Source organism: Aptenodytes forsteri, unplaced genomic scaffold, assembly GCF_000699145.1.
Source record: "Aptenodytes forsteri isolate BGI_AS27 unplaced genomic scaffold, ASM69914v1 Scaffold433, whole genome shotgun sequence".
Lineage (NCBI taxonomy): Eukaryota > Metazoa > Chordata > Aves > Sphenisciformes > Spheniscidae > Aptenodytes > Aptenodytes forsteri.
The window spans coordinates 1,012,345-1,029,829 of NW_008795028.1; the positions used below are offsets into that span (position 1 = coordinate 1,012,345).

At 41.4% G+C, this 17,485-nt stretch overlaps 1 protein-coding gene across 1 annotated transcript; it reads left to right on the forward strand.

Moving 5' to 3' along the window:
* The first annotated feature begins 3,117 nt into the window (after positions 1–3,117).
* CA3 (carbonic anhydrase 3) lies at positions 3,118–17,034 on the forward strand. Its single transcript, XM_009276035.2, has 7 exons — positions 3,118–3,159; positions 3,236–3,433; positions 6,517–6,635; positions 8,610–8,702; positions 10,580–10,645; positions 13,335–13,490; positions 14,703–17,034. Exons 1-7 carry the CDS (start codon positions 3,123–3,125, stop codon positions 14,820–14,822), a joined length of 789 nt encoding a protein of 262 aa, XP_009274310.1. The 5' UTR covers positions 3,118–3,122; the 3' UTR covers positions 14,823–17,034.
* The last annotated feature ends 451 nt before the right edge of the window (positions 17,035–17,485 follow it).

Sequence of the window (17,485 nt, forward strand, 5' to 3'; positions counted from 1 at the left end):
GAGGTTTAGAAAATAGAAACAAATCACTGCAATGCAGCTGTGAATGCACTAGGTAACACCGCCCTTCTTAAAAGTTTAAAACTGTGGCCTTTTCATAGTTATAATGGCTTTTCCATGACAGAATTATTTACTTCCTAGAGAAAACTATGTTATGCAAGTTAGATGATACTGAATTTCTGAGCCAGTATCAGAAGAAAAGGATTAATGCAAAGGTAGGTCCTAAGGGACTAAAAAATAATTTTATTGTGATTATCTCTTAATGCAGATAAAGCTACTACATTTTCTTTTTGCTCTACCTTTGATGATGAAAGCAACAGGAAAAGAATACCACCACCACAACGTCAGTGAGACACTGTGATATGACTCAGCGCCTGGGGCTGACTGCAAGTACCTACATTGTTGATCCTAGCATTTGTCGCTCATGCGTAAGTCAGTGCCTAGAAGCCGCAACGTGCAGAAGCTGACAGAGCTGCTCCTCTGCGTGCAACAGGACCAGCTCACTGGAAAGTTAAAATATGAAGACTTTTGCTGTAGGCATGGGGCTCCTTAATAGAGAAGATTGTGTAAATTCTCACGTAGAGCAATGACTTGAAATACTAGGGAAAGAACTGACTTGCACCTTTTTCTGTGTAATACGAATCATGTCCCTTACCTCCATAAATGGCTCCAATAAGCATTCCTTGTATATATGAAGTTGATTAAAAGTCTCTCTGAGCCTTCAATAAACAAGCCCACTAAAGCCGCCTGCTTATACAGACAGAAAATTAGCTGTTCCAATTAGAATTTCATGAGCTCACAAATGTTTCTCTCTAGGAAGATGAGGTAGAAACCATTTCAAAAGGATTAATGCCTAAGCTTTCTGAATTAATATTGCAACAGGTGTCAATTTTACATGCCTGTCCTTGCAACAAATGTGACATTATCCATTTGATTGATGACAGAGTAAAAGATTGTATTTTCTTTTGTTTCAGAGTTCTCTTTTGAAAGTGAAAAGATGTAATTTTCCATACCATTGTACCTAAATCACCTCCCAGTATTTTCTTAATTGAATTCCGCCTAAGGAAGATATGAGGAACTACATTTTTTGAAGGACACTTTGATGAGCACATCTTTGTATCTTTAAAGATGGTAAGAGGAATGCCTCTTATGATATCGTATAAGTTGCTAAGGTTTAGTGAGTTTCAATCTGACATATCTTCTCTATGTAAAGATACTATATACATCTCTATATAAATCTTCTCAGAGGCAGATTCCTAAGTGAGAGATCTTGTCCTACCTTTCTTTCAAAGGGGGGATGTCTACTTCTGATTAACCTCAGAGCAAGAAGAATTTACTAAACAAGTTTAAAGAAATCATTGTAGTTACCCTAAACAAAGTCTGTATTTATTTATTTATTAGCCTAGCTATATAGGTAAGCTAGAAGGGGAACCTTTATCTTCCAGCTGGTTTTGGGACATAAATACGACCAAATTACTCTTAGGCTCTGTGTATTGCAGCTTCTCAACCTTCTCCCTGTACCTCACCAATACAAAGGGTTTACAACCTCCCAAAGCTGCAGATTTATTTCCATGCTACTTTCCAGTGCTGATGGGTACAAGGAGCATTTGAGCAAGTTCGCTGCAACGATGTTGGAAATCTCCATGGTTCGCGATGCTTCTTGGCTGACTCCCAAATATTTAGCTTGGGATATTATTTAGCTCTAGGTATGTAGTTTGAGGTAGTATTTAGCTCAAGGTAGACACAGTTGCAGCAGTGATAACATGGACTGACAAAGCCAAGGGAGACTGCAGCAAAGCTGGCATTTGAAAGAAAACCTTTGAGTATTCAACATAGATGTAGAGACAAAGCCAACTAACACAACCATACCAATCACTAACTCTCCATCATCTGAAAAACAGCTGTTTTCCTGCCTGAAATACCAACTGCTAAGTTGCCTAACATGAGAAACGTATTTGGTGTAAAGCTCACTGCATGAAGGAGAATCTACTAGACAATGTCAAACCCAAATTTGACTGAATAGCCAGGAACAGCCTCATTTGGGGCTGGCAGAGGCTAGCTTTGTGTAACAGTGTGGTTTTGCAGACTATGAGAGATCCTTTCAGGCAGACACAGTGTCTTTTGGCGCTGTTAAATGGGAGTAGTTGTGAGAGCAGTGAAGCTGGAGCTCTGAAGACTGCCCGGCCTGGGAGCTCACCCAAAATCATCCGGGCGGACTTCACGCCTGTGACACTGCTTGCAGACGGGAAAACCGTTCAGGCTGAGCCGGGCTGGGGTATTGCGTTCCCTTCTGGCTGGCTCCCCGTGTTTGTACCGCAGGTTAGCTCTCCACGCAGCCACTCCTCCACCCGAGCCTGGCTCCCCGTCCCTCCGTGCGGGCTACAGGACGCTCCCGCCATTTCTGCCGCAGGTTCAGCACCAGCACTCGCCCGCTCTCGTCGGGCCCTCGGGGCGGCGCAGCCCCCCCTTTCCCACCCCAGGGACAGGGCGGGCTGAGGCGTGCCCTGCTCGGGGCGGCCCCCTTTCCCACCCCAGGGACAGGGCGGGCTGAGGCGTGAGGCGTGCGATGCCGGTCGGGGTATCCAGCGCCCCGGCCTCTGCCTCCTTCCCCCAGCCCAGGTTCCACTCGGGAACGGGAATGCTGGGGGGAGGGGGGGATCCTCTCCCAAAAGGGGTGTGTGTGTGTGCCCCCACGGGAGCTGAGAGCTTCCTTCGGGCGCTTCCCAACCTCCCGCTTTCCTCCAAGGCGTTTTGGGTGGGAATGCCCAGGTTTGGGTTAGGCCCCGTGGGTAGGAGCAGAAATCCTTGGCCCTTCTCGTTGTCTCCGTGACAGGGCAGGGGGGAAGGTCCCCTCCTCCGGGAAGGGACCGGAGGTGACAGCAGGGCAGAAAGGACCAAAACATCCCATTCCTTCCCCAAAAAGCTTGCCTGAAACCCGGGGAAAGAGGAGGGCGGCGGGGATCGGCCCCACGCAGCCGCGGGAGGCACCTGGGCTCGGACCCGCAGCTTCCACGCGTGTTTTGCGTGGGAGTACCCCCACCCCACCCCCCGCCGGGTTTTCTCCCGGCTGCTGGGCATGGCTGGGGACCGGGGGGGGGGGGGGACGGGGCGCGGGCAGCGGCACCATGGCCCAGTCCGTGTGGGGCTACGACCGCGACAACGGTGAGTGGGGGCGCGGGGCCGCCGGGGCCGGCCGGGGATGAGCCGGAGCGACGTTTCCTTGCCTTTACCCCCTCAGGACCCGACCGCTGGCATGAAAACTACCCCATGGCCAAGGGAGACAAGCAGTCACCCATTGAGATCAACAGCAAAGACGTGCGGCACGACACTTCTCTTGCCCCTTGGCACGCCAGTTACGATCCTGGGGCAGCGAAAACCATCCTGAACAACGGGCGCACCTGCCGAGTCGTCTTCGATGACACTTTTGATCGATCAGGTCGGTTTTTGGTTCGGCTTTTGGGGGTTGTTAGGAATTGAGGTCTGCAAACTGCTGGGACTCAAAACACATCCTGTGGTACCTGGCCTACGGAGGCTGGCAGAGAAAAGTAATTCGCGTATGTAAAAAAGGTGCTCCCAGAGTTTATTCTGGTGGAGCCAGCCATGTTTAGGTCCACCACAGGTGGGACAGGGAGGCTGCAGCTGCAGGGGCACCCCTGAAATACAGACTCAGCTGGAAGGTGGACTTCTCTTCCCCAGGTCACCTCCTTCAACGTGGACACTGCATCCTCAGGCTTTGTGTAAGGAGAGAGAGTGTCACCCAGGGGGTTTTAGTGCGTGCTCTGAGGCACTTCATAAACACAAAACTTGTGTGTTTCCACCGACTGTGATCTTGATTTCTTATTATTTTTCTGAAAAAGCTATGAAAACAGCATTTATGGAAATAGCATTTCATAGGTTCTGGAAAGCTATGAAATGCCTTTGTTATTTAACTGAGAAAGAGCAGTCTCTAATCTCTAAGTTAAATTGTTAAAAACTTGATTCCAGAGCTGTATCAATGCGTAGCTCTGAATGCAGCCAGGCAACAACAGTCAAAATGAATAATAAATTCACAGTACCATATAATGCTAACATGTCTCAAGAGCATGCAATATTGATCAGTCCTTTATCAAGAAGGAAAGCAATCTAATTAATGGAAAACAGAGTTACTTTCCATTGTATTTTTCTGCTTCTGCTTTGATGGCACTTGTATTGGGATTTTGTTCTTAGTAAGCTATATAATTAATGAAATATATCTGCAGTACATTGAAAGATCACTATCTCTTGTTTATCTTGATGAGCTCATTGTTTCCTTGGACTCAAACTTTATTTACCATTACAGCTACCTGTTATTGTTCCACATCTCGCAGATGGAATCTATGCTATTTAGGACAGGGACCATCTCTTTGTTATGTATTTGTATGGTGCTTTAGTATTTATTACTGCAATTTCTACACAGTGGCCTCAGACAAACCGTAAATTGCACTTTTGTTGTAACATGGAATGCTCTTCCACAAGCACTGCATAAAATCAATGCCATGACTCAAAGCATGGGAAGTAAATTGATTATGAACCTTTTCACATGGTGGTTCTGCTCTGTCTTTGCAGCTTCCTAAAGGCTGAAATGTTTAGACAGAGGCTTCTCAAGGACGTGCATGCCCAGGGAACTGTATTGGAGAAAGACCCTGATTTGGCCAAGCAGAGTGCAGCCCTTCCTCTGAATCCGTTCCCTCCCCACCTCTCCCCTCCCCATCATCTCTCTTGTTCCTCTGGACACCCAAAGTGTACATTCACTCCCTGCTTCTGTTACTAACTTTCTGCAGGCTGCTGGACAGTAGTTTAGGGCTCAAGCCTTTCATAGGGAATCAAATACAGTGTTTGACAGCTCTGAAAAACCACTGTTCTCTTCAATGAGAAAGCATTTCATAAACATTACCTTCATTTGTTGGTTTCTGTGGTGGCAGCAGCTGAGGATAAGTAGTAGCCACAGATCCGATTTTAACTGGAAAAAGAAATCTAGCTTGAAGATAGCCTTTTTTGATCTAATCACATAGAAAAATTTGAATGTTAAAAAGATTTATTTTTATGCTAGAGAGATCTGCATACCATTATGAAGTGCTGTTTCCAAGTGCTTCACAGTATTTGAGCTCTGGAAAGGGCCACTTGTAGGAAATGATTGCTAAATGAGTTTCCAGCTCTGATACTGATTTAGCTTGTAAATGTAGGTAGATCACATAAATTCAGCTCCTGAAGGTTCCTGCCTCCCATTGATTCCTGTGTGAAATGGCAAGCAAATACTGGTGAGGATTTGGACCTTAGAGTCTATGCCTTATTTTTCCTACATTCAAAAGTGAAAGGCTTCTACAGAAGGCTTACTCAATACTGTATTGAGTTAGTTATGATAATTTATTTATATATGAACAAACTCAAAAACTAAGAGGAACTGCATGCCTAAAACTCAACACAGTGCTTTGTTTCTGCCCCCCCAATGGCTGTGACATCTACCAACTAAAAAGAGAAACTGCAAAATTAAACCTCTTGCTCTGTGTAGGTATTCCAACACATATGATATCAAGAATTCATTTGAGACCATTGGGCACAAGAGGATTTAAATATTATTTCAATGTTAACTTTGAACTTCAAAGCTATTGGTAGAAGTTCAAACTTGAATGCTATTTAAACAAGGTCTTCTGGCACTGCAGTTGTGAACTGCATTATCAGCTTTCTGTGTAAGGAAACACGTCTCATTCCTGCCTTAGGTAATGAATGAAAAATATGTTTGAGAGCTTATCCTCTAAGCAGTCCCTGCTCAAAAGAATCCCCAAACTGAAAGAGCAGGTGTGATGTTTTGAAAGTCAGAGTTGATGTAAACTGTCAGACTGATGCGTGGTCAGCATTATTTGGCTAAGAACAGCAGAAATAATAGCTTCTTAATTTCTTTCATTGGTGGCAATGTTAAATGTGGACTATAGCTTTTGCTTGCTCAAGGACGCTTTTCTAACTCATTTGACCTAAACTTTCTCCTCTTCCCTCACTTTCAAAAAATAGATCCTTTTTTTTTTTCTAGAAGCAGCAAACTCTGCTGTAACCATTGTTTAGTTGTCTGAACTGTAAAAGGTATGGCAGTTCCAGACTAGAGGTATGCTTCAAAGCACCTTTGGGTTAATTTCACAGTTCTATCCCCAGCCATTTCACAACAGACCATTTCTTGGCAAGAATCAGCTGTGAATACCTTCCTTCTCTCTCCACATCAGGAACTATAGTGTGTCCACTTGCCAAGAGAAAAGGGGCTTGTTGGGGTTCTGGGGCTTGATTCTGTGCTTGACTCACAGCAGCTTCCACAGTTTTCACATCGAACAGGACTCTTCCTGAGGGATAACAGAATCCAGCCGCAATCTTGTAAACTGGTGAGTGTTGTGACCCCCACAGCAATCAGCTGGATTTACAAGAGGTGCTCCACACTTTCGAAGTATGGGTTCTTGTTCAGTAAACGTGTATGTCAGCATTTTGTAGGCTGGTGTTGATGTAGATTATCAATTCCAGTGCTGAGAGGTGGGCCGCTCACGGGAGCCTACAGGCTGCGTCAGCTTCACTTGCATTGGGGTTCCTCTGATGACCATGGCTCTGAGCATGTTATAGATGGGGTGAAATATGCAGCAGAGGTAGGACTTATTTTTAATAGTAGTATTCAGTACTAACTGGAATTTGAATGATTGTGCATCTGAACAGATCAACCATTTTCCCTTTTGCAAGTATTTAGCTATGGATTTTTCTCTAAAATCTGCCTATGAAACTTGTGAATATTCATCAGCGTGCAGTGGGATAAGTTGCATCTGCCAACAAATGTATCTTTGCAAGTATATACTAACATGGAATTTGCTTCTTCAAGCAAGAGTTTTTGCTGGTATTTTAGAAAGTTTTAAAAATATTTGCGACAAAGCGATCTGTTATTTCCAAATAGGAAGATCTGTTTTCTGCTGATGTTTTTTGGTTTTTGGCCATTTCTGGTATAGCTTGAATGTCTAAGTTAGTTTCAGAAAGCATTACTAATTAATAGAAAAACTCGCTAAAAGCACATTTGATAAACTGACATTCAAAATTAGATCCACCTTAAAACTGATTCAGAGCGGTAAAGAGTATCTTCTAGTTTCTGAACATCTGTGCTTCAAAATCTCTGTGTTTATTTTCGGGAACTGTGGAAAACAGATGTTTGGGGTTTTTTTTTTTAATGTAAACTACTGCACTATTGTTGTCCAAATTTGCTAAAATTAATCGCTGCTCTAGGCCCTGAAGACGTCTTCAGGTAATAAATGTAAGTGAAATCACTATTGATGCTAGTGAATTACTAGCAAATGTTACTTTCTTCCTCCATCTTATTTGAGAATAGGCTCAAAATATATGCCTATGCCCACAGAAAGTCTGCAGTAGTGTTTTCCTGCCTTCCACTTATACCCTCAAGGTGCAGAGCTTACAGGGGCTTTGCCCACCTATCATAGGAGAAAATTCGGGCAGATATTTTGCAGGGCCAGCATGCACAAACATTGCCGAGATGACTGTGGGTGATGGTTTGAGGTTGTTTTTCCCCATTCCTTAGCCACAGCCAAACTGTGTTAGTGTTCTACTTTCTGTGGCCAACTAAACAGACAAATTCTGCTTCCTCAAGCTATTTCTTGGTTAGTTCAAGCACAGACTTTTTACTTTGCTTTTGTTTGCAGTACTCAAGTATTTATTGACAGGAGAAGAAAATCTGGAATGTATGAAATTTTGCTAGAATGCAACCAAAGATATATGGCTGCTCCACCTTTATCCTTAGAAATTATATCCTTATCCTCAAGAGAAAAGAAACAGAGAGCAATACATTAAGTTATATTCAGGGCAAATTATTTTGTTGTTATTTTAAATAATTGTTACTGTGTTTAAAAAAAAAAAAAGGTCAAAAATTTGCATTCAAAATATGCACCAGACTCCTATTTTTTTTGTATGGCACTATGTTCCAGACACTACTTATTTTGAGATTCCACACTGCTGGTTGCAGCATTTGTAGCTATATGCAGGAGCCAGAGATTTTCTGGAAGGAGATGTAAAAACTTGAAATATATCCTGAAAATACTGCATTGTTGAAAGTAGAAATGAGAAAGAAATGTCAAGTTACTATCTCCACTCCTTTCCAATACAATGTGCCAAGAGTAGTAAGAGATACAAGCGATAAAATATGTACTGCATACAACCCAGTGTAAATCCTTGAGCTGTTACCTGCATAACATGAAGATCCAAAACTCTACTTGAGATGAAGTGCATGTCAGTAGGTGTTTTATGCACTGCATGTGTGCATGTCACATGCTTGGGTTCAACTGTTTATAGTTGAATTGTCTGATTAATTTTTGAAGGTATTGTGTGGTAAACTCCATTTTCTTTCTTTTATGCTTCAATTAAATGCGAAGTGATGCTTACAGAAAGTGTGAGCGCATGGAAGCATGGGAACAGGAATAGGAAATACTTACATATAGTTTTCTTCTTCATGCCCATTCCTTTACTTACTGTGTACTGGAAACTTTTCTTAATTTAATGTAAAAGGTTGTAAGATTGCGCTGATGGCAATTTCTTGCATTTATAACTGAGGTTTCATTGATTTTTAGTTACATATGGTGCACTGGAATCCAAAACATGGTAATTTTGCTGGAGCTTTGAAACAACCTGATGGTGTGGCTGTTGTGGGCATTCTTCTGAAAGTAAGTGGCAAATATTCAGTCTTTATAATTTTCTGTATTTTTCATCTTTCTGTAGTGCCAGGGGAAAAGTTCCCATTGTTTTTCCCTGCACTGTATCATTTCACAGGAAAACATTCAAAGCGATGCACAGACTGAAGTCACGTATGTCCTTGGGCCCTCCAGATTCCATGCACTAACCTGTTCAGAGCCGACTTCTGACACCATTCATGACACCAGTGGCACATATCATGGGTAGTATTGAACAAGAGACACACAACTTCAAGCCTGGGACACTTGCTAACTTTGTCCCTGATAGCTGACCAGCTCTGTGCTGTGATGTGTACTGAGTGAGGAGGACAGTCGGCATAGGAAGAGTGTTTCCTCCTGCCCTTTGTCTGCTAGCAGGTATCGTATCTACCTGTCAGCAAGGTTATGCTGACTGATGCCCATCCTTGGTCTCTTGCTGATCCCCACATGAGCTGGGGATCAAAAGGACATCAACGAACCTGCGCCAAAAAGACCAAGTACTTGAAAGAATTGATGGTAAAAGAAGTTCACTGAACATTTTAACCTTGAAATACAGCAGCTTCATAACAAAATAATACTGTACTGGTATTTTCCAATTGATTTTTTAAGAAACTTAAAGAAAGCAATCCTACTATCAAATCTGCAAGTGGTCTAGGACACTGAGAAACACTAACAGGCAGACAATCTAATAGTGATAAATTATGCAAACTTCAGCTATGTGGCTGTCATTTTACCTGCAGGTGGGCATTTCAGCTTGAACACAGTGTCAGAGAATAGTTCTCCTTCTATTGTTTTATCACTAGTAAGCTGCATTCGTACAAGCAATAGCAAGTGGATGTAATTAATTTTGCCACAGTGTCCCTGGACAGGCTAGATCCGATGTCATTTTAATTCTGTTACACTGTGAGGCAGCCTGACCTTTTTTCTTGTGGTTAGTTTAAACTGAAAGTGACAGAAGGTCAGCATCTGTCCACATTCTCCCCCATGACTATGTCCTTCAATTACTCTTCCTTTGTAATTTCTTTTGGTCTATTTTAGGCTAAAGCTTTATCTTGTAAAACACAACTTACATAGTATAACATTATGTTCCTATTAACAATGCTAAGGTCAGCTAAAAGGTCTAGAAAAGTAAGTAGTATCACTGTATCTTCTCTGGCCTTCTTTCCCCGTTTCCTTGCTCATCGGCATAGGAGCTGTTGTTTTGCTCTGGGGTTTTCGATGACTGGGTTTTTGGGTATTGCTAAAACAGAGATTGAATTATCTCCTGAAGAACTGAATTTAATCTATTTTGGAACAAGACATGGCAATAACAGCATGTCTTATGCATACTGTCTTTACTCTTCTGGGATACAGAGCCATGTCAAAGCTTTTGGAGGTGCTGAATGTCATGAACACAAGCAATAAAGTGACCCCATAGCTTGAGGAGGTCATGACACAAATCTCATCATATGTCTTACATCAAGTCTGATCTGACTGTACGTGCTGCGGAATGTTTGAAGTGTCTGCAGGAACTCCAGCTGTTCAGACTATCAACACTTTGCTGAGTCCTCATACGTCTCACAGTGGTTGTGGGTCGCTTTCAAACCAGGAGCCAAGGGCTAGGCTGGTAGATGACACTGTCTGAGCGAGCAGTTTGTTCCTCTGACAGTGGGAGATACCTTGTAGAGTCTTTCAACACATTTTTTAATTGCAAAGCCAGTTACTTGAGTCTTCTATTCCGGATGTTCTTTTAACACTCACAATTTTGTGTCAGTCTGTACTGGATGCTCTGAGAGTACTGCTGCCTAACTTGACAGATGGGATGTACTGAATTTCTTTCAAATACTGTGGAACATGATGAAAAAATACCGTACTTGTGCTTTGCATTACAGGTTGGAAAAACTCCCAAACCAGAGATGAAGAGAATTCTTGAAGAAATTGATAACATTAAGACCAAGGTATCAAAACAATTTTTGTGGTATAATGTAGTTCAAAAGCAGCAGAAGCAGAAATCAGAAGTTCAGATTCACTTTTTTTGGCATCATTCTGTTACCTAACAGTAGCACCAGAGGTGATACATTGGACTGTGGAGCAGGACACTTTCTTTTACTTAAGTAAACACATAACTCCTCACTTCTGTAAGTATTCTTGCTGTCGAGGATTTTGTGTCAATCCTTGCATACACAATTGATAGTCTTATTGATACTGCTCTGTAAAAATATGCTAGTGTGCCAATATCAAGAAGAAATGAAAAGCTTTTTGAATTTGAGGACAGCAGTGGCCAAAAAAATGCATGTAATTGAGTCAGAAATTTAGTTAGCCTGAAATGAGAAGAAACTAGTAGGAATGATGGAGCAAGCTCCATCATTAAAAACTATTAGTTTTAAGATGGAACTGAATTCATTTATAAAAGGGATTACACGGTACAGTTTCTGCACCAGTCCTAGGTTCTGTCTTCCTATGATGCTAGCACAAATAGCATTGCAAACCTATTCTGAACTTTCAGTTTAATTAATGATCTAAGGACCAAAGTCCATACCTATTGCATAGATACAACTGCAAAAGGGAGTTCTTTGCAGAGAATTGTGATACTGCATCTATTGTTATTTAACTTTATTAATTAACATAAACCTAACCTCTAGATATACTTTAGCAATTCTACTTCATGATAAGCTTTATGATCCTAATCATGCTAAAGGAAAAGTCCCTTTTTTATTTGACATTGAACATACCACCAGATCACCAGGACTGAATTTTACAAATTTTGTAAGCACTTTCTTCCAAATTTAGCAGAATTTCTTGCATTTAATTTATGTATGTATGTACTGCCATTGATGTGTGGGTCTGAGCCTGAAATCTGTTCTCTCCTCACTCAGAGTCATATTAATTTTATTTTTTCAACCTTTTCTTAGTCTTCAGATACAATTCAGTTCTTTCTGCTGAGGGAACTGAATGTAATTTTTGTTTGCCCTACCTGTTGCTCTCCCTGCTGTGTCAACGATCTCTGTCTTGATACAGATTCAGCTTTCTCTCATAATCCCTGTATCATTTTTTGGCCATTAACATGCAGAAAAGCTTTGCCACAATTAATAAAAAGTTGATCGATCACCCTATGAAACACTGTGTCATATAATGATGACAAGATGGCAGTGATATCCACTCCATTACATTCTAACTGAGACTGCCTAACTGGAGATTTTATGACTTCTAACAGGAAAAAAATAGAAGTCTGATTTCCTACATACAGATATTCTCTGTAGTGGTTCTGGAAAAAGCAGTAGTTGAAGAAAAGCAGAGAAAGATAGGTGCATATGCAAACAACCACATCTTGTATTTTATCTCTTATACTTATTTTTTTTTCCTGTCATCACATACATTTTACCAAGATTACTTATTTTTCAGGAAAGATTAATGGATGGTATCACCGGTGTATTTATCGCACATGCAGTTTCAATTGCTGTGGTACATTACAGACAGAGGAGTTTCTTGGAGACTGTACTGTTGTGCTGGTTTTGGCTGGGATAGAGTTAATTTTCTTCATAGTAGCTAGTATGGGGCTACATTTTGGATTTGTGCTGGAAACAGCGTTGATAATACAGGGATGTTTTCGCTATTGCTGAGCAGTGCTTACACAGAGTCAAGGCCTTTTCTGTATTTACTGAAAAAGCACAATTTTGTTTGTGAAGTTATTTGCAAACTCATATTGAATTTAGAGAATAATTTTGTCAGGAAGATATATTTGGAGTCTTGATGTTATTCTTTCCACCCATATTTTGTGCAGGGATGTGTGGAAAAGATTTCAGCTCTTCCCATTGCACTTTGTAGGGTAATACTCTGTTCTCATCTAGAGAAGATTCTCCATGATTGGAGAAAGAATTAGGAATAATAGATTTTGCTTTCCAAAACTGCATCCTAAATACCAGTAGAGAACCGAACTTGTTTAGTTCTTGTCAGCCTGAGGGGACAAGGAAGTCTCATCACACTCCTGTGGAGATATTCTCTCGCGTATCCCATTTGGTGGAAAAGAAGAACTTTTCAGGAAATGTTGTCTGGTGTCTGCTGTTCTCCCTTGTCTGGTGATAATCACCTTTAGTTGTAAGACATTCAGGATCCAGTACTCTTCCAGGAAATATTTTAATTTTTTACGTTAAGTGTAATAGTGCCAACAAAAAGATTGAGAGTGTCACCATGACAGTGTAATTAGAGCACAATTTTGGGAGGAGAGAGGCATGCAGATTTAAATTCCTTCAGATAGAGGAGAAGACTGTAACGAATCTGGGATAAATGCCTGGCCGCTGTTCTATGGGATAAAAAGGGTACCAGTACCTGCAGTGCCACAGCCTTTAACTTCTATCCCAAGTGACCCAAAATAAAACAAAATTTCGATAATTCCAGAATAGAAAAATGTAACAATGAATTTGCTTTGGTCCCACACAATTCAGTTTGTAATTTATTTTAATTTATTAATGGAATAAAAATGTCAGTTATTATTAATTGCAGGGCAAATGCTTGACAGGAAGAAAAGGAGACTGTTCTCTTGCATGAATCTATATTTAATTACTCCCTTTATAATAACATAGATACTGATGTCTTTTAAGATGCATATCCCTAGAGTTACTGCAGATAATTATTTTTTATTTCTCTAAGGGGAAAGAGGCTCCTTTTCAGCACTTTGATCCTTCAATCCTTTTCCCCAAATCTCGGGACTACTGGACCTACCATGGTTCGTTCACTACACCCCCCTGTGAGGAGTGCATCACTTGGATTCTCTTGAGGGAGCCGATTGAAGTCAGCTCAGACCAGGTAAACTCCAGCTAGTTCTGCTACTCCTTTACCAGTTCTCAGCAGTGTCCCAGTGTGTCAGTGTGATGATTTGCAAGCCCTACGTTACCTTGCCTTTTTTGACAAGGAAAGCTTTAGCTGAGGACTGTGAGAAATTGCCTGCAGAATGGACTGTTGAAATGGACTGTAAAACTGACCTTGAGAATCAGGCTCTCTTCCTAGACACCTCCTGGAATAGCTTTAGCAGGACTGTTCTTGGGATCCTGAAAACCTGCATAGGCAGAAGTGCCCCCGAGCCACAAAATTCAGCCATCACAGCAGCCTCAGTTCATTCTCTGTGCTTCAGCATTAAGTGGCAAGTGAGACTAACATTTAGCTGGTTTCCCAATCTAAGAAATTGCTGGTCCAGATCTTGACTTCCTAAAAGCTGTCAGTGAGAAGGATCAAACTAGCTAGAACCTGCAAACCTGAATGTTAATACAAATTAATGTACTAATTGTGTTCATATAGCTCAAATGTGCATTTACACAGGAAAAAGAATAGAGAGCCAGTCTGGATAAGGTGACCTTCTTTTTAGTTCTTGCGTTAAAACTTTTGGTTATTTATACTATTTTCTGCTTCAGCAGTACAAGTCAGGGTATAGACTTTTTACTGATTTGGCTGTTTTCAGAACAGGTTTATTTTGCATTCTGATGAAAGGGTAACAATTAACAAAGCAACACTGAATTTAAATTAATTTGGAGAACAACAGCTAAGTGCTGAATTCATGATCGAACTTAATAATCCAGCTGACATACATTTCTCTTCCTTACAGAACAAAATACAAACTTCTGCAGACCAGCTTTTTCTATCAGACTACCTTGCATAGACTTAGATGTGCATCCTCCTTCACAGATAGCCATATTTTCACAAGTGATTTGACTGCAGTCCAGCTCCAGCAGGGTCACAGAAGGCCTCTGCTCTTTTTCCGCCTTGTGAGTGTAGGTCAGGGAAAAATCCAAAAGAAGCCCAGGCGAGGGTCAGATGATGCACTGTTCTGTGGATGAAGAGTGTAAAGATCCACAGAAACAGTGCCCAGCTGTTGGGCTGCAGTGATCTCTACCAATAATCTCTACTAGAATGCTTGTCATTATATAAGAAAATTCCTTTTCTGTCTCAGAGTTTGTTCTAGGCATCAAGGTCCACACTGCTTCCAGGTGAATTCACATGGACACTAATTTTTCTTCCTTGCAGATGGCGAAGCTCCGTAGCCTTTCCAAGAATGGTGAGAACGAACCTGTGAACCCACTGGTTGATAACTGGCGCCCACTTCAGCCTGTGAAGGGCAGGATAGTGAGAGCCTCGTTCAAGTGAAGTCTCAAGTCTCAGTCTGCTGAACCTGAGTGAGAAAATCCCTGCATCCCAAAGTGTAGTTAGTTTTTGCTGTCTACTGCTTTTCCTCTGGATCCAGATCTGTGTTTCTCAGCTTGAAATTCTGAGTGGTAAAACTGAATCTGATTTTGAAAGCAGAAAAAATACTGTATGCAATACTAACCTTAATAAGGAAATGTGAGATATATGTGATTCTTGACCACAAATGCCTCGGCATTTGTGATGGTGTCACTTCTCTGCCATGTGGTCATGGAAGAAAAATGGGCTCAGTTTCAATATTTAAAATTAATTTCAAAGGAAATGTAGTAAAGGCAGAAAAATGAACCAGTAGTTCAGGAAAGCAGAAATAACAGTGGGTCAACAGTACATGAACAGGAGGCAAAATGCCTGCTGCTACAGCATCTCTAGTAGTGGTCTTCCTCAGATACCCCACCTCCAGCGCAAGCATCCAAAGAGTAAGTTCCTGTTTAACATACCAGATTTTTCCTTCCCTCTCTTGTTCATAGTTTGTTGTCCAAGATTAGATTAGCATTCTGGGGATACGATCAGGCATAGTCAGCTTCTGTGTGTAAAGAAGAAAAGATACCTTGCTGTCATTTCAGCATTTGCTGTCTTTGCCATGTCCTGCTGCCGCCCATTGATCTTTTCTTCTTTCACTGCTGCTGTTACTTCACCCATCCAGCTGTAGAGTGCTGCTGGTATCATGTTGCCTTGTATTTAGTAGTATTGCTACTAAAGCAGCAACTTTAATATTGCTGAGGGGGAAGTGCCTTTCTTCTGCTGCTCTGACTATGTTACCTCCCAAGATGATGGATTTTTAGTTTTGATGCTCTGCCTGGTTTTTTATTTTTGACATCTTAGTCTCCATATTAATGATTTCACCTATTAGGGATTTTGTTGCATATGGAGAAGGTCTTTGTGGATGACTCTCATGTGTCATTTGTCCTCCCCACTACTGAAAAATCCAGGTTAAGTCACCTAAGTGTTTGTTTATTGTGGCTCTGTGTAGTTAGAGACTCTGAGTGGAGTCTGTTTAGCTCTGTTACTTTCTGGGGAGACACATCAGCTCACGCATATGATCTAAGCAAGGAATCACTAGCAGACAGAAACTTCTAAATCATCTTCCCCTGTCCTTCATCATGTAAACTTTATCATTTCAGCATGCTTCCTAAAGAGCGTAACACAAGTATCATCTAGGTTGAACCCACATGCAGACTATGCGAGTAAAGATCTGCTACGTTATAGTCACCATTGGGGTGATTATTCAGTATTGTACATACAGGAGATTGGGTGGTCAAAGGTGGTGCGTAAAGCCTCCTGCAAATGAAGCTTCTGGATTCTCTGTATTCCTCTGACTCATCAGTAGGTGGCAGAGGGCGTTCTCCTGGAGATGTTGCCACAAACATGTTCACAGCAACATTTATAAGGGATATGTCAAAGTCTGAAAAAAGCAGACTAGTTACAAATGGCTAGAACAGGCATTTCCCAGTTCTCCATCACTATTTCACCTTTGCTAGAAAAATGGTGCTCCAACAGGGGAGTAACGAATGGGCAACATTGGACAAATTCTGCAGTTATTACCAGCACAATTCAGTGAGAGTCCAGGAATGAAACTGAGGGCAGAATTTGATCCTTTGTATTATTAGAAATGATTGAAGAATTGCTGTATTCCCATGGAGAATTAATATTTCAGTTTCTTAGAAGTGTATTTTGCTTAGTATAAAGCAGTTTCATTTTAAAAACCAAGTTCATGTCAGCAGAAACTAAAGTATTGATTGAATCCTGTTTACAAATGTTTTGGCATTGGCTTAATCTTACCAAAGGTCAGCTTTTGATATTACGAGTGCAGCACTTGCAATGGTATTGATTTTAAGAGTCTCTTAGATCTTCTTTAAACTCCTGAATCTGTACATCTTCTCAACACATAAAAATGTTTCCACAGAAAGCTCATAAGCAACATTTTTTTCTACTGTACTATGTCTTACATGTAAAATTTCTTCTCATATCTGTATGCAGTTGATCTTGGTGTTGAGAAAATTTCAACACAAATAACTGAGACGAGTTTGAGTCTTTCAACCTGATAGCCATTGACTGTGATGTTTTAATCTCTTGTTATTGGGGCAATAAAACAATATTAGTTGCCTGCACTTGAAATAACAGCTTTTGTGTCTTCAGAGAACCAATAAATGGACTTACATAAAAAATTGATTTCTGGTTTTATTTCTAATGCTGAGTGATGATTGAAAGTAACAAGAACTTAGTAGAAAACTTTGCTACTCTTTTCTTTGATACTGTCATGGTTTAACCCCAGCCAGCAACTAAGCACCGCACAGCCGCTCGCTTACTCCCCCCCGGTGGGATGGGAGAGAGGATCGGAAGGGTAAAAGTGAGAAAACTCGTGGGTTGAGATAAATACAGTTTAATAAATACAGCAAAAGCCGCACATGCAAGCAAAGCAAAACAAGGAATTCATTCACTGCTTCCCATCGGCAGGCAGGTGTTCAGCCATCTCCAGGAAAGCAGGGCTCCATCACGTGTAACGGTGACTTGGGAAGACAAACGCCATCACTCCGAATGTCCCCCCCTTCCTTCTTCTTCCCCCAGCTTTACTTGTGCACCCCCAGCCTACTCGCTGGTGGGGTGGG